The 22,645-nt window shown below is 40.9% G+C and overlaps 2 protein-coding genes across 10 annotated transcripts in view; both read right to left on the bottom strand.

Annotated features, from left to right (window-relative positions):
- The window catches only part of LOC137311568 (1-phosphatidylinositol 4,5-bisphosphate phosphodiesterase gamma-1-like), a 154,742-nt gene extending 147,037 nt beyond the window's left edge, over positions 1-7,705 (bottom strand). Inside the window, exon 1 of the mRNA XM_067978702.1 lies at positions 6,933-7,705. Coding sequence (XP_067834803.1) covers positions 6,933-7,152 — 220 coding nt within the window. The 5' untranslated portion in view covers positions 7,153-7,705. The remainder of the gene's footprint in view (positions 1-6,932) is intronic.
- Positions 7,706-20,206: 12,501 nt separating this feature from the next.
- Positions 20,207-22,645, bottom strand: part of LOC137311581 (DNA topoisomerase 1-like) — a 105,692-nt gene continuing 103,253 nt past the window's right edge. For 8 of the 9 annotated variants that reach the window (XM_067978705.1, XM_067978704.1, XM_067978728.1 and 5 more), the window contains 3 exons: positions 22,150-22,244; positions 21,086-21,235; positions 20,207-20,405 (listed from right to left, as the gene is read on the bottom strand). In XM_067978705.1, the coding sequence (XP_067834806.1) occupies positions 20,303-20,405; positions 21,086-21,235; positions 22,150-22,244 (348 nt within the window). In that variant the 3' untranslated portion in view covers positions 20,207-20,302. The remainder of the gene's footprint in view (positions 20,406-21,085; positions 21,236-22,149; positions 22,245-22,645) is intronic. The other variant, XM_067978706.1, reaches the window with a different exon arrangement.

The following is a 22,645-nucleotide window of genomic DNA, read 5'->3' on the forward strand; positions in this document are numbered from 1 at the left end:
ATTAGAGTAGGTGGAGCTGGGATTGCTAATTAGTGTAGGTGGTGCTGGGATTACTAATTAGAGTAGGTGGTGCTGGGATTACTAATTAGAGTAGGTGGAGCTGGGATTGCTAATTAGAGCAGGTGGTGCTGGGATTGCTAATTAGAGTAGGTGGAGCTGGGATTACTAATTAGAGTAGGTGGTGCTGGGATTACTAATTAGAGTAGGTGGAGCTGGGATTACTAATTAGAGTAGGTGGTGCTGGGATTACTAATTAGAGTAGGTGGAACTGGGATTACTAATTAGAGCAGGTGGAGCTGGGATTACTAATTAGAGCAGGTGGAGCTGGGATTACTAATTAGAGTAGGTGGTGCTGGGATTACTAATTAGAGTAGGTGGAGCTGGGATTACTAATTAGAGCAGGTAGGCTCAGGTTACTAATTAGAGCGGGTGGAGCTGGGATTGCTAATTAAAGCAGGTGGAGCTGGGAATTACTAATTAGAGTAGGTGGGCTCAGGTTACTAAATAAACTCGTTGTTGCTGGGATTGCTAATTAGAGTTGGTGGAGCTGGGATTACTAATTAGAGTAGGTGCAGCTGGGATTACTAATTAGAGTAGGTGGAGCTGAGATTACTAATTAGAGTAGGTGGAACTGGGATTGCTAATTAGAGTAGGTGGTGCTGGGATTACTAATTAGAGTAGGTGGAGCTGGGATTACTAATTAGAGTAGGTGGAGCTGGGATTACTAATTAGAGTAGGTGGAGCTGGGATTACTAATTAGAGTAGGTGGAGCTGAGATTACTAATTAGAGTAGGTGGAACTGGGATTGCTAATTAGAGTAGGTGGAGCTGGGATTGCTAATTAGAGTAGGTGGTGCTGGGATTACTAATTAGAGTAGGTGGAGCTGAGGTTGCTAATTAGACTTAATGGGGCTGAGGTTGCTAATTAGCATAGATGGGGTTCGGGTTGTTTTTAGAGTCGGTTGGTTGCTTTTGGTAATACTTTTATGAGCAAATGCGTTGCAATGTAACAACTGAATTGTGTCAATTGAGCTATTTCTAAGAATGGAGCTTTATATTACGTATTTAAATCCTTATTCTTAACCAATAGGATTGGCAGAACTCTTTCACCTACCCACAAATTAACCTCTAATAGCAGCAATAATGAAAGTGTAGAATATTCTGACAGTTTAAACTGGATGCTTTTGATTAGCAATAACTTTGAATTGAAACATCCAGGGCTGGGCCAAAGCTTAAAAGGCTTCAGCAGCAAAAAGAGCCTTATACAGGTTTGAGTTAACCCCATTTGATTCAAAGAAGGGTTTCCTGTGTTATCAATGTTCTATATCCTGGGATGGTCTTAGTGTACAGATGAAGCAAATCCCACAAACACAGGCTTTAGAATTTAGAATATAACAACAACTTGCATTTATATAGTGCCTTTGACATAGTAAAATGTCACAAGGTGCTTCACAGGAGCGTAATCAGACAGAAATTGACACTGAGCCAAAGAAGGAGACACTAGGACAGGTGACGAAATGCTTAGTCAAATATGTAGATTTTAATCAGAGTGCTAAAGAGGAGAAAGGTGGTGGAGAGGCAAAGATGTTTGGGGAGGGAATTCCAGAGTTTGGGGCCTAGACAGCTGAAGGTACAACCGCCAATGGTTGGGTGACTGAAGTGGGGGATGGACGAGGCAAGAGTTGAAGGAACGCAGAGTTCTTGTAGGGTTTGTAGGCTGGAGGAGTTTAGAGTTGGGGAAGGATGAGGCCCATGGAGGGATTTAAAAACGGTGATGAGAATTTTAAAATCAAGGCACTAGTGGACTGGGGGCCAATGTAGGTCAGTGAGCACAGGCGTGACGGGTAAACTGGACTTGGTGAGAGTTAGGATATGGGCAGCAGTGTTTTGCTCTGCATAGGGGTAATCTTATGAATTTGCATTCATAGCACTGAGCTTCATCCGCAGGGAGCAGATACTGAAACAGCTCCTGTGAAAATGAATGGACAGAAGATCGTGCCGTGCACTCGACCACAATTCCTGATATGTGATACCAATTCCTTGATCATTAATTCGTAAAATTACTGCTTGTATCTATTATTTGGAAGGTGCTGATCTCCTCTGTGCCTAACCATCTAAAATAACCCTCCAGGTTCAGCTGATGAATGAACCGATTGAGCTTTTGCTCTCATGTTTCATGGTGTCATCTGAACCGCCTTAACCATTACGCTGTAATATGCTGGCAGTCATCCAGTCCCCACTAAAGAGTCGACACTTGGAACATAACACCTAAAAGCTTGTTTTATTGTTTAAATCGGTATTTAATACATTTTTAATAAGGTGTTTAATTGGCACTATTATGGCCATTGCTCCTCCAATCTCCCCTTTCTTGTTCCTCCCAGATTTGTTGTTCTGCATGCTCTCTGCATTCTCAATTTGTTGAAATGGAGATTCAATTCACTGTCTCTTATTCTAACACATCCTTTCTTGGGAACGAAAAACCGTGGAACTCTTTATCTGGACAGTCATGTTCCATAATCTGGAGGCTTCTTAAACCCAACCTTGGTGTCACCTTGCCATTACTTCTTGACTTGTCCCGTTCCTCCCTTATTCTTTTCAACCTTGGGGGTTACTGTCATGCAGAGTGGTCCGTAGCAGAAAATAATCAAGAAGGCAAATGGAATGCTGGCCTTTATATCTAGAGGACTAGAGTACAAGGGGGCAGAAGTTATGCTGCAGCTATACAAAACCCTGGTTAGACCACACCTGGAGTACTGTGAGCAGTTCTGGGCACTGCACCTTCGGAAGGACATATTGGCCTTGGAGGGAGTACAGCGTAGGTTTACTAGAATGATACCCGGACTTCAAGGATTAAGTTTTGAGGAGAGATTACACAAATTGGGGTTGTATTCTCTAGAGTTTCGAAGGTTAAGGAGTGATCTGATCGAAGTTTATAAGATATTAAGGGGAACAGATAGGATGGATAGAGAGAAACTATTTCCGCTGGTTGGGGATTTTAGGAGTGGGGACACAGTCTAAAAATTAGAGCCAGACCTTTCAGGAGCGAGATTAGAAAACATTTCTACACACAAAGGGTTGTAGAAGTTTGGAACTCTCTTCCGCAAACGGCAATTGATACTAGCTCAATTGCTAAATTTAAATCTGAGATAGGTATCTTTTTGGCAACCAAAGGTATTAGGGGATATGGGCCAAAGGCAGGTCTATGGTGTTAGATCACAGATCAGCCATGATCTTATCAAATGGCGGAGCAGGCACGAGGGGCTGAATGGCCTACTCCTGTTCCTATGCTCCTATGTTCCTAAAGCAATTTCATGCTTCACAAATATTGTAACAGAGCTGTCTGTGGCATGACTGTCCTGCTCATGTTTTAATGTAACAAGTCTGTCTGTGATGTGTACTGTCTGTGCATCCCCCACTTCCTTTGCCCCACCATTGGCGGCCGTGCCTTCAGCCGTCTAAGCCCTAAGCTCTGGAATTCCCTCCCCAAAACTCTTCGCTTCTCCACTCTCTCTCCTCCTTTTAAGATGCTGCTGAAAACCGATCTCTTTGACCAAGCATTTGGTCACTTGTCCTAATAACTCCTTCTTTGGCTTGGTGTGAGTTTTTGTCTGATTATGTGACTATGAAGCACCTTGGGACGTTTTACTACGTTAATGGTGTTATATAAACGTAAGTTCTTGTTGTTGTTGTCCTGCTGTACCATTTCAATGGAATAGGTCCGACAGTGAAGTGTACTGTCCTGCTCATGCCATAATTTAACAGGTCCATCTGTGACATGCATGGTTCTACTCACACTGTCCTACTGTCATATTTTAATGTAACAGGTCTGTCTGACATGCTTTGTTATGCTGTTTTGGTTTATTACCAAACATCATTATGTAACATGCACTGTGTCCTGCACTAATGTTTTAATCATACTCACTTCTTCCAGGGCACAATTTTTAAAAAAACTCTTCTAAATTAACTTTACGCATATTTAGCAACATTGCATTGAACCTTAACTTGTGGAAACAATTCAAAAAAATTAAATCTACGAATTTTGGTATAAGAGAAGGACTGGAGATGGAAAGACAAACTCAGAGAAGGATTGGATTTTAAAGAGGTGATTGTGCCCTTGATCTATAAGGCCACCCCTTCTCCCTTTGTGCCAAGATGTCAGCATTGGCTCGGTGATGGAACTCTCACCTCTGAGTTAGTTCGGCAGGTTGAAGCCCCACTCCCGAATTTAAGCATATATTCTTGGCTGACACTGCAGTGCAGTACCGAAGGAGTGCTGCACTGTTGGAGATGCTGTCTTTCAAATGAGATGTTAAGCCCTCTCAGGTGGCTGTAAAAGATTCCACAGCACTATTTGAAGATGATCAAGGGATTTTTCCTGGCCACCAGCTCAACCAGCATCACTTAAAAAACAATTTAATTGATCATTTATCTCATTGCTGTTTGTGGGACCTTGCTGTTTGCAAATTGGCTGCTGAGTTTCCCTACATCACAACAGTAGCTACACTTCAAAAGTATTTTGTTGGCTGTAAATCGCTTTAGGATATTGTGAGGTTGTGAAAGCACTATATAAATGCCAATTCTTTCTTTTTATTTTTTCCTTCTCTAAATCTCTTGAAAGTTTTATAGCCGGAAATATCTTGTTCCCAGTTTTGCTCAGCCAAAGCCAAGTTTCCATCATGGCTACAATACCATAACTTTCCATTGTAATTAATGCTTCTAGTTCCAGAATTTTTATTTCTAATACTTTGTATGTATGTAAACACTGTAACTCTGACCCATTCATTCTCCTTAGGGCCCATTCATTCTCCTTAGTACCTATTCCCCTTCCTTATTTTAATTATTCTTTTTTCACTATCACATTAATGTCTTTCCATACTGTCTCCTTGAGTTTACCATTTTACACTGATCTGCCTCTTCACTATATTTGTTTGTAACCCCGCCATCATATTCTCTGATTTCCTGCCACCACTGCCTTATCAGTTTAAATCCTGTCTGCAAGGACATTGGTACTGGTTTGGTTTACGTAAAGTCAATTCCATCTGTTGAGCTTCCACCTTCTCTGGAACCCATTCCAATGCCACAGAAATCTGAAATGTGCCTTTCTGCACCATCTGTCAAACCACAACTTGATGTGTCTAATTTGTCTCTCCCTAACTTGCTGAGCATGTGACACCAGGCATAATTCTGAGATTACTACCATTGAGGTCCTACTTTGAATTAGAGAAAGAGACAGTGACAGGGTGAAAAAGAAAAGAGGAACACACTGAAGAATTGGAAAAAGAGCAAACGATACCACAAGGATTTCAGAGGGAGAGAAACACTGAAAGATTAGACATAGAGATAGAGGGAGAGGTACACCGAAGAATTAATATCAGAGGGACAGGCAAACTAAAGTATTGGAGAAAGGAATGAGGCATGATGAAAGGTTGGGAATAGCTGGAGAGACACAATCAAAAACGCATTGAAGGTTTGGGGACAAATGGGGAGGCACACTGAAGGATTGGGGAGAAAGGGGAGATGCACTGAAGGATTGGGGAGAAAGGGGGAGATGCACTGAAGGGTTGGGGAGAAAGGAGAGGGGGCAAAGGGGAAAGATTTACTGAAGGATTGGGGACAAAAGAAAGACACACTGAAGGATTGGGACAAAGGGAGAGATGCACTGAAAAACTGTGGACAGAGGGATAAATATACTAATGTTACTTGTCAGCTGGGAGTTTACTCAGTTTCTCAGCCCAATAACTGCTGACAGTAATCCACTGCTGGCTAATTATGGAGTGGAATCTTTTAGCCCTGGATTCCATTCCAGTGGTCTGTGAAAATGTGGTTTAAAACTGTCAGATGTTTACTCTAGTTATATATTAATAATAACTACCTAAATAAATAAATAAATGCCTTCTTTGGATGAGCTAGAGAACTATTTATGAATCCAAGCAGCTCTGGTTTTATTTAGGCACTTTCAATCTGCAATCAGCTTTGGTTTCAGACAACGTTTCTGACTGTTGCAGGTAAAACATGAACAGATGCCGTAGGTAAAAGCCTTTGAGAAATATGAATCCAGCTCTCCCACCAGCTTGGCAAATGTAGCTAATGAGAAGCTGAGCTATACATCTCAGATTTGATTCCTCTAGTTGTCCTGAGTTAGTTGATCTCAGTGGTCGAATACACTACTGACATTAACTATCTAGGCTCACAGTGAAGAATAGGCACTAGGATGTGATACCAAGTGGGCAACCAGTACCCATGGAACCATACTTCAACTAGAGTTCAGAAGAGGAGGGAAATCTGAATCAGTACTGCAGACTCAATCAGAAAAAAAGGAATTCCAAATCCTACTGGGCACCACCATTTGAGAGTTGCAATCTTTCCAAGTTTGTGTTAATTTAAAAAAATGCATCTTCTGTCATCCAACAAAATATATCATCTATTGAAATCAAATGTATTGCTGTTAGAAATTGGACAACTGGAGATCACTGTTTTGCAGGAGCAATTAATGGCTTCAAGTCATTTACTGTCTAAAACACTGATTCAGAGTAAACCTCAGTATCTCTCTGTCTTCATAGGAGAAATGCATTGATAAATATGTTTAGCAGTGATCATATTGTATATGGTATCTTTACCACTCACACACATATATAGGACTGGGTATGAAATCTATCCCATATCTCCCTGGGTATAGTTTCTGTTGAAGTGAGATGGTTCAGTCGGGGGTCCAATGTTATTAACCATGGCATCCCATCGCCACACAAAAAAAAGCAATTACACCGAGAAACTAAGTAATGTAAAGTTTGTATCTATCCCACCCTGGAGCACATTCTTAGCTAAGACATCTATCTGGCTTTGATGGTTCCATCTCAGATGGTTGGTACCTTCAGACTGTCTGTTACCCAACATCCTATAAAAATTCCAAGTGTGTATTTTTATTTTTTTACTTACTTTCCCCTTCGATCTTTTCACACGTCCTGCACCAGGTGATCTGCCTGGTTTCTAGTTTAACCTGAAAAGTTTTTCTCTCCGGTCGCTGGGACTTTTTCTGATAATATAATGTCATGACAGTTCCCAGCTCCAAGTTTCGGATGATCCTGCTAACTTCTGCCTCCATTCTCCCATCTTCCAGCAAAAATCCATTTGGAAAACCGACTCTGGACGCTGACATCTTCAGAGCATCATTCAAGAAATTATTTTTATTTTAAGAAAAGTAAATAAAACCCGATTTAATTGAACAACAACAAAAAAAAAACGCACCACGTTTTTAATTAGAATTTTAAATTGCCTCTTTCCCCTGCTTTTATTTTTTGCTGCAATAGGCTTCAAAGTGAAATCGGGAAGCAATCCTGTTGACCAGGACAAGTAAGCGAATAGTAGGGTTTCTTCCTCTAATATATATTTTATATAATTAAACGTGGAAAAAAATGCCAATAAAATTGCTCCAATGTTGCGGTGTTGGATCTTTGCCTGCTTCCTGGATGTCTGGACGTTCTTCCCCTTTCTGTCAAATCCTTGTACTGGCAGACACACTGAAGATGGCTGAGTACTGCTGGAAATAAATATATCTACACACACACACATATATATATATATTTCTCCTTGCCCCCCACCCCCCGCCTTTTTTTGTCAGTTTTAGTCCAAGTGAAATCGACACGGTCGAAAGGCAGAGCCGAGCCCAGAGGAAACAGTACATACATACATAGCCGGAAAGAGATCAGAGACAGGAATCTGAAATATTACAGGATTGGGGGAGGAAGGGGGAGAGTGAGGGAAAAAAAAGAGTTGGAAACATGAAAAACAGCGACATCTAGAGAGAAGGGGAGAATAAAAATTAGAATGAGAGAGGATTGAAAAGGTGTGAAAGAGAGAAATATGAGGCAAAAACGAATGCTAAGTCGGACAACTAGTACGCAAATGGCAAGGGCTAGAGTGGAGGAGGCAGTCAGTGAGGGATAATCATTATATAATATTTATATCGTGCCTCATGACAAACAAATGTCTCAAGAGGCTTTGCACAACGAATTGCTTTCGGAGTGCAGTGACTTGTTATGGGGGATAGGAGACAATTTGAAATTAGACAGATGCTGTGGGAAGAGAGTCAATTTATAAAATACCACCAGGGAAGAGGTGACAGCAGAAACAGGAATTTGGAGAAAAGGGAAAGATAAAATGAGAGAAAGATGTGGCAAAGAGAAAAACAAAGCCATTTCAAAAATAAACGTTTTGTGATGCTCTGCTAGATGGTATGAGTCGCTGATAGGCCACTTAACACTATAAGGCCATATATGTGACCACTTTGGAGACTACTTCACTGCCTCACAATATTTGCCACACAACATATGGATTTCTATATCTACAAACATCGTAAACCCGTTTGTGACAAGTCCCAATATTGAGTATTTCTAGTGAAATCAGAAACATCCTCTTTAAATCGAAAGAAATCTTCAATTAACTATGTTGCTAGACATAATAATCAGATTAATTCTTAGCCTCCCTCATGATGAAAAGGGAAACATTACTCTGAAAATAATAAGATGCAGAGCAACAAAGCCTTTCATAAGATAGTAAGGAAAGAAAAATTGACAAACGAGGAAGAAATTGCAAAATAAAAAGAGGTGAGAGTGTTACCACTGAGCCAAGGCAGATACCTATGCGTAGGCGTAGGCTTCGAGGAGTTCCTGACATTTACCTGAGGAAGGAGGAAGCCTCCGAAAGCTTGTAAATTTCAAATAAAATCGTTGGACTATAACTTGGTGTTGTAAAATTGTTTACACCTATTATAAGAAATAAAAACAGAAAATGCTGGAAAACCCTCAGCAGGTCAGGCATCATCTGTGAAGAGAGAAACAGATTTAAGGTTTCAGGTCGATGACCTTTCATTAGAACCTATTATAAGAAGGCTGCACTGGAGCTATTATTATATAATATATACTGACTTTTATTTAAACCATATGCTGTTTATTGTATGTGCAGAATATGTTCACAATCTTATGTGGGTTTTTTTGTGTTGTTGTTTTTATCTCTCTGTGTCTCTTCTGTTTTTCTCTTTCTCTTCTCTCCCTAACATTTCTTTTTGCTTCTCTCTTTGTCCTCCTTTGCTTTTTCCTCTGTCTTTTTCTTTTTTCTTTCCTTTTGGGTGGGTGACAAGGTATGGCAGAGAAAGGAGCCATGAACAGCTGTAGGCAGCATTTAAGATGGAGGGTATGGGGAAAATGTATCCCTCAGCAGATCACTTTCCATCCTCACAATCACTTGTGCTTCTTCCCACTATTGCTTCAACTGTGTCCTTACCCCTTCACCTTCCAACTATAGGTATATAAATAGTAAACGGGTAGTAAGAGGAGAGGTGGGGTCAATTGGGGATCAAAATGGAGACTTACTCATGGAGGCAGAGGGCACGGCTGAGGTATTAAATAAGTACTTTGCATCTGTCTTTACTTTGCATCTATCCAGCTTAATCCCACTTTCCAGCACTTGGTCTGTAGCCCTGTAGATTACGGCACTTCAAGTGCACATCCAAGTACTTTTTAAATGAGTTGAGGGTTTCTGCCTCTATCACCCTTTCAGGCAGTGAGTTCCAGACCCCCACCACCCTCTGGGTGAAAAAACTTCTCCTCAGCTCCCCTCTAATTCTTCTACCAATTACTTTAAATTTATGCCCCCTGGTCACTGACCCCTCTGCTAAGGGAAATAGGTCCTCCCTATCCAATCTATCTAGGCCCCTCAAAATTTTATACACCTCAATTAAATCTCCCCTCAGCCTCCTTTGTTCCAAAGAAAACAACCCCTGCCTATCCAATATTTTCTCATAGCTAAAATTCTCCAGCCCTGACAACATCCTCGTAAATCTCCTCTGTACCCTCTCTAGTGCAATCACATCTTTTCTGTAATGTGGCGACCAGAACTGTACGCAGTACTTAAGCTGTGGCCTAACAAGTGTTTTATACAGTTCTAGCATAACCTTCCTGCTCTTATATTCTATGCCTTGGCTAATAAAGGAAAGTATCCCATATGCCTTCTTAACCATCTTATTTACCTGTCCTGCTACCTTCAGGAATCTGTGGACATGCACTCCAAGGTCCCTCACTTCCTCTACACCTCTCAGTATCCTCCCATTTATTGTGTATTCCCTTGCCTTGTTTGCCCTCCCCAAATGCATCACCTCATACTTCTCCGGATTGAATTTCATTTGCCATTTTGCTGTCCACCTGACCAATCCATTGATAGCTTCCTGCAGTCTACAGCTTTCCTCCTCACTATCAACCATACGGCCAATTTTTGTATTATCTGCAAACTTATTAATCATGCCCCCACGACATTCAAGTCCATATCATTATCATATACCACAAAAAGCAAGTGACCTAGTGCTGAGCCCTGCGGAACCCCACTGGAAACAGCCTTCTAGCCACAAAAACACCTGTCGACCATTACCCTTTCCTTCCTGCCACTGAGCCAATTTTGGATCCAACTTTCCAATCTCCCTTGGATCCCATAGGCGTTTACTTTTTTGACCAGTCTGCCATGAGGGACCTAGTCAAAAGCCTTGCAAAAATCCATGAACACTACATCAAACGCATTACCTTCATCTACCCTCCTTGTTACCTCCTCAAAAAATTCAATCAAGTTAGTCAGCCATGACCTTCCCTTCACAAATCTGTGCTGACTGTCCTTGATTAACCCATGCCTTTCTAAATGACAATTTATGCTGTCCCTCAGAATTGATACCGATAATTTGCCCACCACCGTGGTTAGACTGACTGGCTTATAATTACTCGGTCTATCCTTTTCTCCCTTTTTCAACGTTAGCAGTCCTCCAATCCTCCGGCACCATGCCTGTAGCCAGGGAGGATTAGAAAATAATGGTCAGAGCCTCTGTTATTTCCTCTCTTGCTTCTCTTAACAGCCTGAGATACATTTCATCTGGGCCTGGCAATTTATCTACTTTCAAAGGTGCTAACCCGTTTAATACTCCTCTCTCACTATGTTTATCCCATCCAATATTTCACACTTCTCCTCCTTAACTATAATCTCTGCATCGTCCCCCTCTTTTGTGAAGTCAGACACAAAGTATTCATTAGGAACCGTACCCACCTCTTCCGCCTCCACACATAGGTTACCTTTTTGGTTTCTAATAGGCCATACTTTTTCCTTAGTTATTCTCTTGTTCTTTATGTGTTTATGAAATATCTTTGGGTTTTCTTTGATTTTACTTGCCAATATTTTTTCATGCCCTCTCTTTGCTTTCCTAATTAATTTCATCCCTGCGTTTTCTATACTCCTGTAGGCTTTCTGCAGTATTGAACTCTCGGTACCTGTCATAAGCTTCCCTTTTTTGCCGTATCTTACCCTGTATGCTACTTGTCATCCGGGGGCTCTTGATTTGGCAGTCTCACCCTTTTTCTTTGTTGAGATACTGGATGGGCTAAACATTGATAAAGAGGAGGTACTAGAAAGGCTGGCTGTACTTAAAGTAGATAGGTCACTAGGTCCGGATGGGATGCATTCTAGGTTGCTGCGGGATTAAGGGTGGAAATTGCGGAGGTACTGGCCATAATCTTCCAATCATCCTTAGATACAAGGATGGTGCCAGAGGACTGGAGAATTGCAAATGTTAGACCCTTGTTCAAAAAAGGGTGTAAGGATAAACCCAGCAACTACAGGCCAGTCAGTTTAACCTCAGTGGTGGGGGAGATTTTAGAAACAGTAATCTGGGACAAAATTAACAGTCAATTGGACAAGTGTGGATTAATTAAGGAAAGCGAGCATGGATTTGTTAGAGGCAAATCGTGTTTAACTAACCTGAGTGGGTTGATGTGGTGTATATGGATTTCCAAAAGGCGTTTGATAAAGTGCCACGTAATAGTCTTGTCATCAAAGTTGAAACCCATGAAATAAAAGGGTCAGCGACAGCATGGATATGAAATTGACTAAGTGACAGGAAACAGAGAGTAGTGGTGAACGGTTGTTTTTTGGACTGGAGGAAGGTATACAGTGGTGTTCCCCAGGGGTTTGTACCAGGACCACTGCTTTTCTTGATATATATTAATGACTTGGACTTGAGAGTACAGGGCACAATTTCCAAATTTGCAGATGACACAAAACTTGGAAGTGTAGTGAACAGTGAGGAGGATAGTAATAGGCTTCAAGAGGACATAGATAGACTGGTGGTGGAATGGGCCGACATGTGGCAGGTGAAATTTAATGCAGAAAAGTGCGAAGTGATACATTTTGGTAGGAAGAATGAGGACAGGCAGTATAAATTAAATGGAACAATGCTAAAGGGGGTGCAGGAACAGAAAGACCTGGAGGAAAGGTGCACAGGTCGTTGAAGGTGGCGGGGCAGGTTGAGAAAGCGGTTAAAAAAGCATATGGGTTCCTGGGCTTTATAAATAGAGGCATAGAGTACAAAAGCAAGGAAGTTATGATGAACCTTTATAAAACACTGGTTTGGCCACAATTGGAGTATTGTGTCCAATTCTGGACACTGCATTTTTGGAAGGATGTGAAGGCCTTGGAGATGGTGCAGAAAAGATTTACTAGAATGGTTCCAGGGATGAGGGACTTCAGTTATGTGGATAGACTGGAGAAGCTGGGGTTGTCCTCCTTAGAGCAGAGAAGGTTGAGAGGAGATTTGATAGAGGTATTCAAAATCATGAGGGATCTAGATAGAATAGATAGAGAGAAACTGTTCCCATTGGTGGAAGGGTCGAGAACCAGAGGACACAGATGTAAGGTGATTGGCAAAAGAACCAAAGGCGACATGAGGAAAAACTTTTTTATGCAGCGAGTGGTTATGATCTGGAATGCACTGCCTGAGGGGGTGATGGAGGCAGATTCAATCATGGCTTTCAAAAGAGAATTGGATAAGTACTTGAAAGAAAAAAATTTCCGGGGAAAGGGCGGGGGAGTGGGACTAGCTGGATTGCTCTTGCAGAGAGCCAGCACGGACTCAACGGGCCAAATGGCCTCCTTCTGAGCTGTAACCATTCTACGATTCTATGGTACCTTCTCCCCTTCCTACAATGCTTCACTCCCCTCAATAGTCCACAACTCTTCCCCTTTTAAATATCCACTCAGCCCCTATATCCTCCCTGCACTGCCTCATTTACATAATTTGGCAAGCTACTCTATAGGTAGTTCGCTAATCTGAGGGCAGGAAATCTGACAGGGCACCCAGTTTTGAAAGGCCTGTAGCAGCACCCACAGGCAGCTGGAAGCATTTTGAGTGCAAATTGTTGTTGCTGTTGAAATAAAGCACCAGTCTTGAGGAGGAATCAATAATTTTGTAGCACCTACAGCAGAAAGGACATTAATTGTGGAAGCCTTTAAGTCTCAAAACCTACAAGAGACTGCAAAAAAATGTTTGCTAATCCTGCTTCCAGTTTACTCTGACTACAGCTGAGGATATCAATTCACCATTACTTCTCGACTTTTATATTTTATACCTCTTTCTATAAACCCCAACATTCCATTAACTTTCTTTAGGGCCTTATCCATTTGAGGTGCTGCTTGTAATGCCTTGTGGAAGGATTTGGGATTCATGTGCACATCACCCAACCTTTCTCCATTCAAAGTATTTTGTTATTCGCCAATTAGGACAGAGGCAAACAGAAGAAAATTGATGAACATGAAAGACTAATCTTTTGATCAGACTATTATATAACCTATATACTGACTTATTATTGTATAATGTACATAGACTGATATCCATTATGTTATATATACCATTTGAACCCCTTGATTAAATTCCAACCAGTAACTCATTCCGTGGTGTCCTTTATAGGCCAACCAAACTTTTCAATTGACTTCCAGCACACAACTCACTTCTGGGTATCTCTTATTCTGTATATAAACTATCTCAACCCTTTGATTAGTTTCTAGCCTGTAAATCAGTCCTAGGGATCCATTATTATTATAGAATCAAAGACTGATACAACACAGGAGGCCATTCAGCCCATTGTGCCTATGCTGGCTCTATGAAAGAGCTATCCAATTAGTCCCACTCCCCTACCCTTTCTCCATAGCCCCGCAAATTTTTCCCTTTCAAGTATTTACCCAATTTTCTTTTGAAAGTTATTATTGAATCTGCTTCCACCATCCTTTCAGGCAGTGAATTCCAGATCATAACAACTCACTGTGTTAAAAAAATTCTCCTCATCTTGCCTCTGGTTCTTTTCCAATTTCCTTAAATCTGTGTCCCCTGGTTACTGACCCTTCTGCCACTGGAAAGTTTCTCCTTATTTACTCTATCAAAACTCTTCATGATTTTGAATACCTCTATTAAATCTCCCCTCAACTTTCTCTGCTTTAAGCAGAACAACCCCAGCTTCTCTAATCTCTCTATGTACCTGAAGTCACTTATCCCTGGTACTATTCTAGTAAATCTCCTCTGCACCCTCTCTAAGGCCTTAACATCCTTCCTAAAGTGTGGTGTCCAGAATTGGATGCAATACTTCAGCTGAGAGCTAACCAGTGATTTATAAAGGTTTAGCATAACTTCCTTGCTTTTGTACTCTAAAGCCAAGGATCCCGTATGCTTTTTTAGCAGTCTTCTCAACTTGTCCTGCCACCTACAAAGATTTGTGTACGTACACCCGCAGGTCTCTCTGTTCCTGCACCCCTTTAAAATTGTACCATTTAGTTTATATTGCCTCTCCTCGTTCTCCCTACCAAAATGCATCACTCCATACTTTTAGTATCATAGTAGGTGCAGCACAGCAGGAGGCTATTCGGCCCATGTGCCTGTGCTAGCCTTTTGAAAGCTATCCAATTAGTCCCATTCCCATGCTCTTCCCCATTGCCCTGTAAATTTTTTCCCTTCAAATATTTATCTAATTCCCTTTTAAAAGTTACTATTGAATCTGCTTCCACCACCCTTTCAGGCAGTGCATTCCAGATCATTACAACTTGCTGCGTAAAAAAATGTTTCCTCATGTCGCCTCTGGCTCTTTTGACGATCACCTTAAATCTGTGTCCTCTGGTTACCAACCCTTCTGCCACTGGATCGGTTTCTCCTTATTTAGTCTACCAAAACCGTTCATGATTTTGAACACCTCTATCAAATCTCCTCTTAACCTTCCCTGTTCAAAGAAGAACAACCCCAGCTTCTCCACATAACTGAAATCCCTCATCCCCGGTACCATTCTAGTAAATCTCTTCTGCATTCTCTCTAAGGCCTTGACATCTTTGCTAAAGTGTGGTGCCCAGAATTGAACACAATACTCCAGCTACAGCCTAACCAGTATTTTATAAAGGTTTAGCATAACTTCCTTGCTTTTGGACTCTACGCCTCTACTAATAAATCCCAGGATCCCATATGCTTTTTTAACAGCCTTCTCAACTTGTCCTGCCACCTTCAAAGATTCGTGTACATTCTCTCTGTTCCTGCACTCCCTTTAAAATTGTAGCTTTTAGTTTATATTGCCTCTCCTCCTTCTTCCTTCTAAAATGTATCACTTCACACTTCTGTGTTAAATTTCATCTGCCATCTGTCTGCCCATCTCACCAGTTCGTCCATGTCTTCTTGAAGTCCGTTACTATCCTCCACATTGTTTACTACATTTCCAAGTTTCATGTCATCTGTAAACTTTGAAATTATACCCTCTATACCCAAGTGAAGGTCATTAATACATATCAAAAAGAGCAATGGTCCTAATATTGGCCCCTGGGGAACACCACAGTATACTTCCCTCCCATCTGAAAAACCATTCACCACTACTCTCTGCTTTCTGTCTTTTAATCAATTTTGTATCCACGCTGCCACTGCCCCTTTAATCCCAAGGGCTTCAATTTGGCTAACATCTATTATGTGGTACTTTATCAAACACCTTTTGAAAGTCCATATACACATCAACCACATATCCTTCATCAAACCTAATTTATATTCCCTATAAAAAAACAACTGAATCCCTCAGTTAGGTTCCAGTCTCTAACTCATTGTTGGTATCCATGATTCTGTACATAAACCACTTTAGTCCCTCCATTAGATTGCAGTGTATAACTTACTGCCAGGTATCTATTAGATATCAACACTCTGGCATGTTTATCCTTATTGCATATTAGGAGCAGGAATCCTGGTGGCTTTCTCTTTCTGCTGAACACGTGTATGCTGAGGACAATTGTAGCTCTCCTACTTAATTTCCCTCATCTACCCTCCTGCTCTTTTCAACCTCAGTGGTGTCCTTCTCTATGGACCGCAGTCTTTGCCAAAATTTTCCAATTAAAAAAAAAGAAAATCGAGCATTTTTGCCACCCATCCGATTTAATTCTTTTAATCTAAATGTGAAAACTCAAGTTGTTTTCCATAGATAATATTTCCATGGCCCCAGAGTACATTTAAAAGAAGCATTTCCTGTCTCTAAACTGGTTTTGAGTTGTTCTGTTTACAGCTGGACTGCACCTTTATTTATATTTTGTTCATCTGTTGTTAGGTGTGTGTATGTGCTTGGTTAATTACTATATACTTTAAATGGTAGAATGTCTAATAGTGCATTACCACCAACAACTTAAGTTGTTGCAGCTAATAAGTATTTATGTTTCTCCCTTTATGCCAAATAAGTGCTCTCCTCCTGGAATATTGGTAAGAATTATTGTGATTAGTTAAATCGCTAACCTATGTCATAATGTGAAATGTTTTTTTTGTTAAATTGCTGGAGACCAAGTGGTGGAGGAAGTGGCATAAGAACACAAGAAATATGAACAGGAGCAGGCCATACGGTCCCTTGAGCCTGCTCCACCATTCAAAAAGATCATAGCTGATTTTCGACTTCAACTCCACTTTCCCACATATCCCCATAGCCCTTGGTGTTCAAAAATCCATTGATCTCAGCCTTGAATATACTCAACGACTGAGCCCTCTAGGGTAGAGAATTCCAAAGATTCACAACCCTCTGAGTGAAGAAATTTCTCCTCATCTCAGTTCTAAATGGCCAACCCCTTATTCTGAGACTATGTCCTCTAGTTCTAGATTCTCCAGCCAGGGGAAACAGCCACTCAGCATCCACCCTGTCATGCCCTCTCAGAATCTTATGTTTAAATGAGATCACCTCTCATTCTTCTAAACTCCAGAGAGTATAGGCCCATTCTATTCAATTTCTCCTCATAGGCTAACCCTCTCATTCCAGGAATCAATCTAGTGAACCTTTGTTGCACCATGTCTACGGCAAGTCTATCCTTCCTTAGATAAGGAGATCAAAACTGTACACAGTACTGCAGGTGTGGTCTCACCAAAGCCCTGTACAATTGCAGCAAGACTTTTTTTTACTCTGGTACTCCAACCCCCTTACAATAAAGTTCAAGGCATTCAGATCATTTGGGGATCACCCATGGTAGAGGCTGGGTTCCCAATATTAGGACCAAAGGGGCATTCATTACAGGGATGGAATGGTGCATTACTGTGCTTGGGGCAGCAGGAAATAAAGAGGGTGAGTTGAAAAAGTAATTGAAAAGCAAAGGCAGGAATTGTGAAACAAGGTGAAAGAGTGCAATTAAGTGGTGGGGACAGGGAGAATGACATAAAGACATGCATTTACATAAGTGCCTTTCACAACCTCAGGACATTCCAAAGCACTTTACAGCCAATGAAGTACTTTTTGAAGTGTAGTCCCTGTTGTAATGTAGGAAACATTACATGGAGGGGCGAGGTTCGGGCAGTGAATGTCCCCTAGACCTTTAATAGATTTAAAGGAACTTGCCTAGGACCACTACAGATTTTAATTCTCATAACAATGACTTGGATTCAGAACTCAACACAAAGTGATCAAATTTGCAGGTGGTATCAAACTGGTAGGGCCAGTGGATTCAGAGGAGGCAGCTCAGAAATTACAGAATAAGTTGAATAAAATATATTTAAGTGGGCAGAAAAATGGCAGATGAAATTTAATGCAGACAAATATAAAGTATTGCACATACCAAAAAAAATGACTGACTTATTCCATGTATGTTAGAGTAGGCAAGTACAAAACCAAGAGAGATCTAGGAGTCTTAGCAGTTAGTCTTAGATTAGGGTTGCTTAACAAACCAATGCAGAGCAGTAATTAACAAAACCAATAGGATGTTGAACTATAAAGCCAAAACAGTAGAATACAAGTCAGAGGAGATAGTGATCAAACTTTATAGTACTCTGGTCAGACTGCACCTTGAATATAGCATCCAGTCCTACTCACCAAGACACAACAGATAGATGCAGTGCACAGAAGAGCCACAAGGCTGTGTCCTAGTGTCAAAAGGCTGAACTATGAGGAAAGACTGGAGGGACTTGGGCTTTTCAGCCTGGAAAGCAGGCATCTGAGAGGTGATCTCATTTGAGGTATGGAAAATAGTAATTCAAATAGGAAAGGTAAACCTGGGATATTACTTTAATCTGAGAGCAGGATAAGGAGACAGATTCAAGTTAGTCAAAAATCAATTTAGTCAGGAAATTCTTCATACAAACTATGATCAAAATGAGAGATTTGAGAGTAGTGGAGGCAAAAAACCTTTGAATCAGTGAATGTTGCATTGGGGGAGGAGCATATGGCTGTTCTGAATGGATGAATTAAGAAGGGTCAAATGGCCTTCCTCCTCTGTAATTATCTTGTGATCTTGTAACTGGACTATGTTGAGTGTACTAGTGAAGGAAAGGTCAATGCATCTTGTTGAAACAGATTAAGATATTTTGAATTTATCTTTTGCCTGGCTTGCCCTGTGGCTGAATTGAGAAGAGTCAGCTGATTCCCTATTGATATGGTTCCTGGGAGGAGGAAGACAAGGGGTTTGGTTGATGTGGCTGGGTAAACAGGAAATGACATTTCGTCATCCACAGCCATTTGTCTATAATAGGATGAGGGCTAGAAACCTAGCTTTGCCCTCCTTGGATAAACCTGCCTCATTTCTGGTACTCTGGATTGATAGTTACCTGTGGTGCTCACTCCCTCCTCAAGTGGTCATTCAACACAACTCCACAGGTTAACAACTATCCTCTTTGTAAGTTGTTTCTTAGATGCACAATAAAGCAAAGCCTCCATCATTTTGTTAATTCTAAGCTGATGCATTTTGCTTGGAAATCAAGGCACATATCAGACTTGTATGTGACATTATACTTTAGCAAAACTCAATTCAAATAAGTGACATGCAAATTTGCAATTGAGAACAGACTTATGTTTAAAGCCTTCGTCAGCAAACGCAACATTCTCTTTGTTTACGTGGTGTTCTGTCCGTGGAGGTGTGAGTGGGTGGCTGAAAGGTGGGATCAAGATTTGGCGTTCTGTTGCTTGGTTTCTTCTTTGTGTGGGCCTGCTCTTTTTCAGCTTTATTTAATCTTTGGATAGTGCTAGGGAGGGAGAATATACTTAGCAGAAAATCTTTTCTTGTATTCCAGTTGCCAGTTATGAGGGGAGGATTTTAGAGCATTGGCTTTTGCATGGTGAGTTTAGTTGTGGCTGCCTTTCCGGTTGTTCCTGAACTAAACTTTTCATTTCTTCAGGTCCAGCATATGGAAAGATAGAGTACTTTTTAAGAAAAAAAACTTTCTCCCCCCAGGATAATTTCAACAGTTGTTTTTTTTGCTTTAGGTGGCCCTGACACAATGTTATGTCATATAACATTAAACTCTGTGCCACCTACAGGTACAGTATTTAATATTTTGACTGTGCACTGTTTTTAATATATAATTAATAGATATTTTCCCCCCTTTGCTTTCTTGGGCCTGGGACATGGGGATTACCTGAGCCTGAACCCAGATTAGCATCAACCTACAACAACAATGGCTAGATGCATTAATTTTCCAACTCTGTTTTAGTACTTGGTTTCCATTCAACTGTTTTGTAATGCATGTAATACTTATTTGTTTTTGCTCTATGCTATTGTCGATGGCTTATGAGCTACACTGAGATACTGCGTTCCTATTTGTTGTGTGTGATTTCACCTACAATTGCAGTGGTTAACATCTCAAGTGCTTAGAGATGATTGAGAGATGTATTAAGGTGCTATATAAATGCAATTTTTTTTTTCTTTAGCAGCACCTCATTGTTTCCCAACGTGTGCTTACGGACACATGTTGCAAGCCAAAACTTTTACTTTCATTAAGCTTTACATATTTTAATAACTTGGATCTCAATTCTTTCCAATGAACATTTCCTACCAACTGTGCAACAAAGCAAATTTATCCAGAAGAGATTTATATTGCATATACTATAAATTTGTAAACAATACAAACCTATTGAAAGAAACACAGATTCAGTGAACAGTGTTCAAGTGCAAATCTTTATAATGTAACATTTTTTGGACTCCCTGAGGTATTGTGTAATTGCTTCTTGAGGTGAACATTTGAGTTTTTTTTCTCAGAATTCAAAATCTTTATCGGTCATATCGATGGCCCAAGCAAATTTCTCTCTCTGCGTCTTATTGTAGATCTTCTCAATAGGAACACCCCACTTCTTGCACCTTCAACAAAGATAGGAGATAAATGGGTAAACATAGGTCATATTTTACACTGCCAGTAACCTCTAAATGTAATTTCATAAATATACAATAAATAATATGCAAAAAGTTAATACAGTGACAAGGGTTGACATCTTTTACGAAATCCCAAACCAGGCAAGATGAAAAACAGTCAAGCGGTAGGATCAGGGCCTGAGTTCTGATGTTTGGGGGATGGGGAAGAAAGAGAGCGATCTCAAAGACTTTTGTTAGAGATATAAAAAATAATGAATGCTAATTTGAAACAAAAAACAGAAATTGCTGGAAATATATAGGTCAGTCAGTATCTGAAAAAGAGGAGAGACAGGTTAATGTTTTGAGGGGAGAAACTTTGTCAGAACAGAATCAGATTCTGGTCTCTAGTTTGTGCTTTGGAAGAGTTCCAGACACTCCACTCAAAAACTGAATTGGTGGGGGGGGGGGGGGGGGGCGGGCAGTGGAGTAGGGGAGAGGAGTGCAACAATGTTAAAACATCCAATCACTGCTCCCACCACCAATTTGTCGGTAAATGATTGCTATGCCCGACCAACATTGTTTTTCAAGGTTTAGATTATTCAGGTCATCAAATTATATTAATCCCACAGCCTCAATGCAGCAGTTGACGTAGCATTGTACACTCAGAATTTTGCATAGTTCTTACTGACCAGGCCACGGTGATCCTAGGATCAAGGTAGTTGAGTTTGGAAGTGCCCAAAGCAATCTGCTTGTTTTCCTCTCTGTCTGTTGCTTGAACCTCCAGTTTCATCAGTTGTTCTTCTAACCTCTGTAGCAGCTTCTTCTTCTTCTCCACCACCCTGCATAAAGAAGCTTCATGTCAGTCCCTTTAGAATAGGGTCATTGAAGCAACAGTGTCTCTTTTATTTCCAGCCTCCTTGCCCCAACAGGGAAAGCAGATCATTTCACTTTTCTTTGGTAGGTGATAATTCAAGACGACTCACTTGTTGGTCAAGATTTCACCTCAGCTCTTTTCACCTGTCTACCCCCAATCACAAACGATTTACTTTGTTGACATGCTGGGATACAATTTCACAGCTCCTCTGGCTGCTCCCCAGTACTCTGCCCATCAACAATATGTGGTCCTTGACTGAATACTGACAGAGCCTTTGACCAAAGGATACAATCACAGCTTATCTGGTTCTCACTAGACATCTTTCAAGAGTTGATAGGGTTGGTAAGGAAAAACTATTTCCTCAGGTACAGGAATCCAGAACCTCAAAATTAGAGCTAGGCCATTCAGGAGTGATGTAAGGAAGCTCTTTTTCACACAAAGGGTAGTGGAAATCTGGAACTCCCCCAAAAGCTGTTGAGGCTAGGTCAATTGAAAATTTCCAAACAGATTGATAGATTTTTGTTAGGCAAGGGTATTAAGGATTACAGAACCAAGGCAGGTAGATGGAGTAAAGGTACAGATCAGCCATGATCTAACTGAAAGGTGTAACAGGCTCAAGGAGCTGAACAGCCTATTCCTGTACCTAACCTGGGCTCAGCTCTGTACAGCACCATTTTACCAACTGAGCAAACCAGGAAGAGTAATACTTCTTTTTAAAACAGAGAATGTGAATATTGTTAAAGTAGACAATTATTTCCTGCCAGTTAAACTGCAAAATTTGAGATTAAAAAACACATCTTATTCCTTCCTATTGAAAGCCCTTGCTTGAACAGGATGCTGTTTAATGAACCTGCATGGTCCTGCTCAGGAAATACTTACTGTTTTGATCTTTCATCTTTTTTCACTTTGTGATCCACCTTGGCATTTTTCAGATCTTTCTTGGCCACAGCAAGTTGTTCCTTTTTTGCTTCAATCTGCCAATAGAAAAATTTGAATACTAAATCGCAGCCCGTTAAACAGTGCAATTACCAGTCAGAAAGGAGCATCATAGGTAATCTTCCTAGTCTCTTCCTGGACATGGCTGGCCTTTCAGTGACACACCCAACTGGACATTTCTTAAGTGTGGTGCTAGACAAAGTACATCAACCACCTACTTGATCATGGGGGAAATCAGTCAAATCCTCACCAGATTTCCACAAATGCAGGGTTCACTGGGTAGCAGTAGGAACCGGGATCCTGGCTGATTAAATTGATCACTCTAACCATGTGGCACTGAGGTAGACAATGGCATCCCACTGCTATGCCAGCACTGGAGATCAAAGCTGAAACTGCATTATTGCAGTTCCACATCAGAGCCATTAGGTGGAGCTGAACA

Source organism: Heptranchias perlo, chromosome 3, assembly GCF_035084215.1.
Source record: "Heptranchias perlo isolate sHepPer1 chromosome 3, sHepPer1.hap1, whole genome shotgun sequence".
NCBI lineage: Eukaryota > Metazoa > Chordata > Chondrichthyes > Hexanchiformes > Hexanchidae > Heptranchias > Heptranchias perlo.